The sequence below is a fragment of the Pseudophryne corroboree genome, chromosome 2 (assembly GCF_028390025.1).
Source record: "Pseudophryne corroboree isolate aPseCor3 chromosome 2, aPseCor3.hap2, whole genome shotgun sequence".
Classification (NCBI taxonomy): Eukaryota; Metazoa; Chordata; class Amphibia; order Anura; family Myobatrachidae; genus Pseudophryne; species Pseudophryne corroboree.
The window spans coordinates 341,269,832-341,279,318 of record NC_086445.1 but is presented as its reverse complement, the minus strand read 5'-3'; the positions used below and the strand labels follow the sequence as shown (position 1 = coordinate 341,279,318).

Sequence of the window (9,487 nt, the reverse complement as noted above, 5' to 3'; positions counted from 1 at the left end):
GCGGCTGCCCGAGGGGTCTCGGCTTTACAACTTTGCCGAGCTGCTACTTGGTCAGGGGCAAACACGTTTGCTAAATTCTACAAATTTGATACCCTGGCTGAGGAGGACCTTGAGTTCTCTCATTCGGTGCTGCAGAGTCATCCGCACTCTCCCGCCCGTTTGGGAGCTTTGGTATAATCCCCATGGTCCTTACGGAGTTCCCAGCATCCACTAGGACGTCAGAGAAAATAAGATTTTACTCACCGGTAAATCTATTTCTCGTAGTCCGTAGTGGATGCTGGGCGCCCATCCCAAGTGCGGATTGTCTGCAATACTTGTATATAGTTATTGCCTAACTAACGGGTTATTGTTATGAGCCATCTGTTGAGAGGCTCAGTTATGTTTCATACTGTTAACTGGGTATAGTATCACGAGTTATACGGTGTGATTGGTGTGGCTGGTATGAGTCTTACCCGGGATTCAAAATCCTTCCTTATTGTGTCAGCTCTTCCGGGCGCAGTATCCTAACTGAGGTCTGGAGGAGGGTCATAGTGGGAGGAGCCAGTGCACACCAGGTAGTCCTAAAGCTTTCTTTAGTTGTGCCCAGTCTCCTGCGGAGCCGCTATTCCCCATGGTCCTTACGGAGTTCCCAGCATCCACTACGGACTACGAGAAATAGATTTACCGGTGAGTAAAATCTTATTTTTTACATGACACACATAATGCTCCTTACACATATTCTGAACACTACTGCACAACTAACCCACTTACATGCACACAGCACTCACACTGCCACTAACACTGTGACCTCTGCCTCTGCTTGGATACAGATGTGTCCTCATAAATCTTGCCTCAATGCTAACGTCGGGCACCTTTTTTTTAATGAAAATGCATCTTATTTGCATTGCTATGTGTCTAGGATGCACAAGTAGCTTCTGCTGATTAAAATGATATGCAGCATGCCTATATACTGTGTGAGATTGTGGCTGTATCTGCATATGAAATGCTGCACACAGAATATAGGCATGCTACATATCATTTTAATCAGCAGAAGCTGCTGATGCTCCTAGGCATATCAAATGCCATAGGCAATTGCCTAGTTTGCCTATGCCTATGGCCGGCTCTGCTGGGGGGGGCGCGGGCAAAGTGGGGGGGGGGGACGAGTCGCAGCGTTTTTGATGATCAAGAAAATGGTTGCGAACCTCGTGCATACGCAGCCTAGTTGTGGGCTGCAGGTGGTCATCCACAGTTGCGACTGCAAAGCCACTGGGCATGCCATTTAGCATGCTGTGGGCAGCCTTGTCCTGCGATGGGCAGCCCCCAGCATGCGATAGCAAGGATTTCAGTTACTGAATAACCCCCTATATACGCTATTCTGTTACGTTATAGTGCCTTTATCCACTCTTCCTTTTCTACTTCAATAACTTATTTTCATGTTTACTTGGTACATTAGTCAGAGCTGATATTTCCTGACATTTCATAAGTGACTGTGCACAAAGATGGTGATGGTTTGGTGCATCTACACCCAGAATGTATAAATGCACAAACCATTTGATTATATTGAAATGCATCTATTTCACCCCAGAGCATACAACATGTAGTTCACTCTTTTAAGGAATGATCCCGTGTCTGTGGTTCTGATTCATAGGTGTACCATAATAGCACAGTCTCTGCATCTTTGTAGGCAATAACTGTGCTAATATATGCAAATCCCACAGGAAACTCCTTAGGTATAAAGATGCCCACTGCCGGCTTCCGTGATCCGCTGCTGCTTCCAAAAATGCAGCATCACACCATCTGCGTGACCATCAGACATCTGAGTTAACCTCAGTTAACCGGTTAAATTATGCAACCAGGGCCAATGAAGCGGTGTCCAAGGACAACAGCCTTTGACTTCACCTCGCCCAGAAAATGGGGCCAATATGCGTACGTCCAATTATCGTGTCAAACTGATTTCCCACAATACATAGGGGAAAAGCAATTTAATGTTTTATATACAGCATATATTTTTCTACACAATTTTTTTGAGTTTTTTATTTTATTTTATAATAACAATAAAACTATTAGTATTTTTCACCTGCCCTATTTTCAATTCAATGCTTTCCTCCTCCTCCCTGGTGGCACCGGTAAGATGACCACAACATGCACAGAACTCGGCCAATAATAGTTAACCATCAATGGTTACCTAACAGTCACTGATTCATATCACTACCGTATACCATAAAAATAGCTATTTTTATGGTACAGGTTGAGTATCCCATATCCACATATTCCGAAATACGGAATATTCCGAAATACGGACTTTTTTGAGTGAGAATGAGATAGTGAAAACTTTGTTTTTTGATGGCTCAATGTACACAAACTTTATTTAATACACAAAGTTATTAAAAATATTGTATTAAATGACCATCAGGCTGTGTGTATAAGGTGTATATGGAACATAAATGAATTGTGTGAATGTACACACACTTTGTTTAATGCACAAAATTATAAAAAAAAATTGGCTAAAATGACCTTCAGGCTGTGTGTATAAGGTGTATATGTAACAAATGCATTCTGTGCTTAGAGTTAGGTCCCATCACCATGATATCTCATTATGGTATGCAATTATTCCAAAATACAGAAAAATCCGATATCCAAAATACCTCTGGTCCCAAGCATTTTGGATAAGGGATACTCAACCTGTATACTGTGGGTTTTTTTACGTGGGTTTTTTTTTTAAATAAAATTGTGTTTGATAATTTCTAAAATAAAATGACAATTTCTCAGTGGTTTGTTGGCAAATATTAGCCAGTTAAATGGTTTAATTTACCTGTGCTACTCTTTTTGTTATAAAAAGCACAATTCAATAGGCGTCATAGAAACAGATCACAGTGGATTAGAAGTAATTCTATTCATATTCATTTAATGGTGCTTTTATAGAAAGAAAGAAAAAGAAAGAAAGAACATTCACCTGACATCACAGAAACAGAGAGCTGGCTACTTTTATTTTGTGTGTTTATGAGGAGTTTAAGTGGAGAAGTAAAATGTTGTAGGAAAGTATTAAGTATAAATATATAAAGTGATTGCCAATTGTGATGAGATTTTTTGTAAGTTGTATTACTTCTTATTTAGCTTTTGCCAATTGGAGGTGTATTTTCCACTCTTTGTTTTTCCAATTTTTTTTACAGCCCTGTGTGTGATTTTTGTGCGAGTATAGTGTGTTTGTGGGTTTTTTTATGTTTTATATTTTGTTTATGTATTTCTGTTAAAGACTCTGGACCAAATGTAATAGAGTGTGAGTTTCAGAAAGTGACAGATTTGGTAAGGTTTTTCAGTGTTTGTTTTTTTAAATACTTGATGACTTTGTCATTGCACCTAATTATTATGATATTAATTTTAGTACCATTCACAAACTTTAACAAAGGAAAATTTCATTCCTAATAATAAAAAAACAAACAAACAAGTGCCTTATCAGGTGTCCTTGACGTTTCCACAAACTCTGGTCTCTCAGAAGCTCTGGGATCTTGCAATACCTTCCTTTTGCAGATATAACTGAAAATGTGAAGATAATATATATACAGTATCTAAAATCATCTGTGTGTTAATAGAGACTTAAGGCCCGTATTGACGGGCGGATGTGGGAGAGATGTGTGCTGAGCGAACCGCTCAGCACACATCTCTCCCACCTCTCAGCACAGCGCGATGTGTGCTGAACGTGCGGGGGGAGACGGGGGGGCCGCTCATTTCACCCAGCGGGTGAAATGAGCGACCTGCTAGATTGGCCTGCACGGCAGGCCAATCTAGCACCAGCGATAGCGATGCGCGAGGCTGCGCATCGCTATCGCTGTAGGGGCTACACACGGAACGATCATGCTTAAAATCTAAGCAATCTGGTCAGATTGCTTAGATTATCGCTCCGTGAGTACCCCATTTAGAACTATATACGTGGCATATATATCTTGGTTGAACTGTATGTGGTGCACATGGCCTGCACTGACCAAATTGCCTCTGAGTGCCTGTGGAGCAGACCCTCCCCATACTTGTCCACTGGCACCATTTATATCTGGCACTGCTCCAGAGTGTAGAAAATTCTCACATGCGCCATCTTTTTGAATATATCACCGGAAAGATGGAGCTGCTAGAAGTGGCATTGGGGCGGGGGGGAGGAAAGGGGTGGTGGTGGTGGTGGGGGGGGGGTGCTCCTCTGGACAGCCAGCCCTTAAAACATCCATGAGCTATATTGTGATATATTGCATCCATCAAAATGCAATGACAGATGCAATAAAGCCTTGAGATACATAACCGAGCCATACTGTTAACTCTTAAGTTGAATAATCAAGATCATAATAGATGTAGATTGTTAATTGGTACAGATGGTATTATTTACAGTAAGATGTATCATTTAGAGTACCAGTAAATAGGGGGCTAAATGTGTTAAACATAAGAGTTTTTATTATATCCCTGAGAGGATCCTTGAAGGCTCATGAGTTTGGTCGCCACTTTGGATTTAGTCCGTGAACTCATATTGTATGGTGCTGCAGCATTATAGGGATAAGATGGTCTAGAAAGAAAGATAATGTCAAGCTGTTATTCCTGAGGTAAAACATTTCTTTGATTTATGCTTAAAATGAAAAGTAAATATGTTGTTCAGATTCTATTAATACTGTATAGTACATTGCAAGACTACATTTGGCACTCCAGCTAATGTGGAACTACACCTCCCAGCATGCCCTGTTAAAACTGTGTCTAGCCATGCTGGGAAGTGTAGTTCCACAGCAGCTGGAGTGCCACACGTTGTCTACCCCTGGTATAGCTCCGGGCCATCTTAACATATAGGTTCACTGGGCAGCTACCCAGTGTCCCACAATTCTAGGGGCATTCGAGCGGGGTTGGATGATGGTTACCCAGTCAGAGCGGTGAGGCAGCATTCTCTACCTGACTTTCAGCCTGTATCCAGACAGTGAATGGCTAACAGCATGCTGATTGGTGGATGGCTGGAGCTATCCACCAATCAGAGTGCTGACAGCCAGCCATTTACTTTATGGAAGTATGCGGAGAGACTGCAGGAGGGGCATGTTATGATTTTTTTATTTTTTTTTTATTGGTTCTCGCGAATGAGTGTGTATGGGATTGGGATTTGCTTTTTCCAAGACCTACAATGCTGTAAAGATGGCCCTGGTACAACTGATGCTTATTGTCAGCTCATCACAAAATACATCAGTCGTTAATGCTGTTTCTTGTCCTTTTTGTTTCCTAAATGTATTTCTCTGACGTCCTAGTGGATGCTGGGAACTCCGTAAGGACCATGGGGAATAGCGGCTCCGCAGGAGACTGGGCACAACTAAAGAAAGCTTTAGGACTACCTGGTGTGCACTGGCTCCTCCCACTATGACCCTCCTCCAGACCTTAGTTAGAATCTTGTGCCCGGCTGAGCTGGATGCACACTAGGGGCTCTCCTGAGCTCCTAGAAAAGAAAGTATATTTTAGGTTTTTTATTTTCAGTGAGATCTGCTGGCAACAGACTCACTGCTACGAAGGACTAAGGGGAGAAGAAGCGAACCTACCTGACTGGAGATAGTTTGGGCTTCTTAGGCTACTGGACACCATTAGCTCCAGAGGGATCGAACACAGGATCTGACCTCGATCGTTTGGTCCCGGAGCCGCGCCGTCCCCCTTACAGAGCCAGAAGCATGAAGATGGTCCTGAAAATCGGCGGCAGAAGACTTCGGTCTTCAACAAGGTAGCGCACAGCACTGCAGCTGTGCGCCATTGCTCCTCATGCACACCTCACACTCCGGTCACTGATGGGTGCAGGGCGCTGGGGGGGGCGCCCTGAGCAGCAATATTAAACACCTTGGCTGGCAAATCTACACAATATATAGTCATATAGGCTATATATGTGTAAAATACCCCTGCAGAGATCCATAAAAAAGCGGGAGAAGTCCACCGAAAAAGGGGCGGGGCTATCTCCCTCAGCACACTGGCGCCATTTTTTCTTCACAGTGCAGCTGGAAGACAGCTCCCCAGGCTCTCCCCTGTAGTTTTCAGGCTCAAAGGGTTAAAAAGAGAGGGGGGGCACTAAATTTAGGCGCAATATTGTGTATACAAGCAGCTATTGGGAAAAAATCACTCAGTTATAGTGTTAATCCCTGCATTATATATAGCTCTGGTGTGTGCTGGCATACTCTCTCTCTGTCTCCCCAAAGGACTTTGTGGGGTCCTGTCCTCAGTCAGAGCATTCCCTGTGTGTGTGCGGTGTGTCGGTACGGCTGTGTCGACATGTTTGAGGAGGAAGGTTATGTGGAGGCGGAGCAGATGCCGATAAATGTGATGTCGCCCCCTGGGGGGCCGACACCAGAGTGGATGGATAGGTGGAAGGTATTAACCGACAGTGTCAACTCCTTACATAAAAGGCTGGATGACGTAACAGCTGTGGGACAGCCGGCTTCTCAGCCCGCGCCTGCCCAGGCGTCTCAAAGGTCATCAGGGGCTCAAAAACGCCCGCTACCTCAGATGGCAGACACAGATGTCGACACGGAGTCTGACTCCAGTGTCGACGAGGTTGAGACATATACACAATCCACTAGGAACATCCGTAGCATGATCTCGGCAATGAAAAATGTGTTACACATTTCTGACATTAACCCAAGTACCATTAAAAAAGGGGTTTAGGTTTGGGGAGAAAAAGCAGCCAGTGTTTTGTTCCCCCATCAGATGAGTGAAGGAAGTGTGTGAAGAAGCGTGGGTTCCCCCGATAAAAAACTGGTAATTTCTAAAAAGTTACTGATGGCGTACCCTTTCCCGCCAGAGGATAGGTCACGTGGGGAGATATCCCCTAGGGTGGATAAGGCGCTCACACGTTTGTAAAAAAAGGGTGGCACTGCCGTCTTAGGATACGGCCACTTTGAAGGAGCCTGCTGATAAAAAGCAGGAGGCTTTCCTGAAGTCTGTATTTACACACTCAGGTACTATACTGAGACCTGAAATTGCCTCAGAATGGATAGTGCTGCTGCAGCGTGGTCTGTTACCCTGTCAGATTGTTACCTCGACAGGGATAATATTTGGCTAACCATAGAGCATATTAAAGACGTCGTCTTATATATATATAGGGATGCACAGGGGGATATTTACCGGCTGGCATCCAGAATTAACGCAATGTCCATTCGGCCAGGAGGGTATTAGAGACCCGGCAGTGGACAGGTGATGCTGATTTTAAAAGGCACATGGAGATTCTGCCTTATAAGGGTGAGGAATTGTTGGGGATGGTCTCTGGGACCTCATATCCACAGCAACAGCTGGGAAGAAAATTTTTTACCTCAGGTTTCCTCACACCCTAAGAAAGCACCGTATTATCAGGTACAGTCCTTTCGGCTTCAGAAAAGCAAGCGGGTCAAAGGCGCTTCCTTTCTGCACAGAGACAAGGGAAGAGGGAAAAGCTGCACCAGACAGCCAGTTCCCAGGATCAAAAATCTTCCCCCGCTTCCTCTGAGTCCACCGCATGATGCTGGGGCTCTACAGGTGGAGCCAGGTGCGGTGGGGGCGCGTCTTGGGAACTTCAGCGACCAGCGGGCTCGCTCACAGGTGGACCCCTGGGTTCTACAAGTAGTATCACAGGGATACAAGCTGGAGTTCGAGGCGACTCCCCCTCGCCGTTACCTCAAATCGGCCTTGCCTGCTGCCCTCAGAGAAAGGGAGGTAGTACTGGCGGCAAATTTTACAAGCTGTAATTCCAGCGGGTGATTATCAAGGTACCCCTCCTTCAACAAGGCCGGGGTTACTATTCCACAATGTTGTGGTACCGACACCAGACGGTTTGGTGTGACCCATTCTAAAATTGAAATCCTTGAATACTTATATACGAAGGTTCAAGTTCAAAATGGAATCGCTTAGGGCGGTTATTGCAAGCCTGGACGAAGGGGATTACATGGTATCACTGGACATCAAGGATGCTTACCTGCATGTCCCCATTTACCCTCCTCACCAGGAGTACCTTAAAATTGTGGTACAGGACTGTCATTACCTATTCCAGACATTGCCGTGGTCTGCTCCCGGCACCGAGGGTATTTACCAAGGTAATGGCCGAAATGATGATACTCCTTTGAACAGGGAGTTATAATTATTCCGTACTTGGACGATCTCCTTATAAAGGCGAGGTCCAGGGAGCAGTTGTTGGTCGAAGTAGCACTATCTCAGGAAGTGCTACAACAGCACGGCTGGATTCTGAATATTCCAAAGTCGCAGCTGGTTCCTACGACGCGTCTACTGTTCCTGGGTATGGTTCTGGACACAGAACAGGGAAAAGTGTTTCTCCTGGAGGAGAAGGCCAAGGAGTTGTCATCTTTAGTCAGAGACCTCCTAAAACAGATACAGGTGTCGGTGCATCAATGCACGCGAGTCCTGGGAAAGATGGTAGCTTCTTACGAAGAAATTCCATTTGGCAGGTTCCATGCAAGGATCTTCCAGTGGGATCTGTTGGACAAGTGGTCCGGGTCGCATCTTCAGATGCATCGGTTGATAACCCTGTCTCCAAGGGCCAGGGTGTCGCTGTTGTGGTGGCTGCAGAGTGCTCATCTTCTTGAGGGCCGCAGATTCGGCATACAGGACTGGGTCCTGGTGACCACGGATGCCAGCCTTCGAGGCTGGGGGGCAGTCACACAGGGAAGAAACTTCCAAGGATTATGATCGAGTCAGGAGACTTTCCTACACATAAATATTCTGGAACTAAGGGCCATTCACAATGCCCTAAGTCAGGCAAGACCCCTGCTTCAACACCAGCCGGTGCTGATCCAGTCAGACAACATCACGGCGGTCGCCCATGTAAACCAACAGGGCGGCACAAGAAGCAGGATGGCGATGGCAGAAGCCACAAGGATTTTCCGATGGGCGGAAAATCATGTGTTAGCACTGTCAGCAGTGTTCATTCCCGGTGTGGACACGACCTCCACCCGGGAGAGTGGGGACTTCATCCAGAAGTCTTCCAAATGATTGTACACCTTTGGGAAAGGCCACAGGTGGACATGATGGCGTCCCGCCTCAACAAAAGCTAAAAAGATATTGCACTATGTCAAAGGACCCTCAGGCGATAGCTGTGGACGTTCTGGTAACACCGTGGGTGTACCAGTCGTGTATGTGTTCCTTCCTATGCCTCTCATACCCAAGGTACTGAGAATAATAAGAAGGAGAGGAGTAAGAACTAATACTCGTGGTTCCGGATGGGCCAAGAAGAGCTTGGTACCCAGAACTTCATGAAGTGATCTCAGAGGACCCATGGCCTCTGCCGCTCAGACAGGACCTGCTGCAGCAGGGGCCCTGTCTGTTCCAAGACTTGCGCGGCTGCGTTTGACGGCATGGCGGTTGAACACCGGATCCTGAAGGAAAACAGGCATTCCGGTGAAAGTCATACCTACGCTGATTAAGGCTAGGAAAGATGTGACTGAAAAACATTATCACCACATATGGCGAAAATATGTTGCTTGGTGGGAGGCCAGGGAAGCCCCAACGGAGGATTTTCAACTGGGTCGATTTC

At 45.6% G+C, this 9,487-nt stretch overlaps 1 protein-coding gene across 1 annotated transcript in view; it reads right to left on the bottom strand.

Moving 5' to 3' along the window:
* Positions 1 to 4,395: 4,395 nt before the first annotated feature.
* Positions 4,396 to 9,487, bottom strand: part of CLDN10 (claudin 10) — a 46,577-nt gene continuing 41,485 nt past the window's right edge. Inside the window, exon 5 of the mRNA XM_063950750.1 lies at positions 4,396 to 4,522. Coding sequence (XP_063806820.1) covers positions 4,396 to 4,522 — 127 coding nt within the window. The remainder of the gene's footprint in view (positions 4,523 to 9,487) is intronic.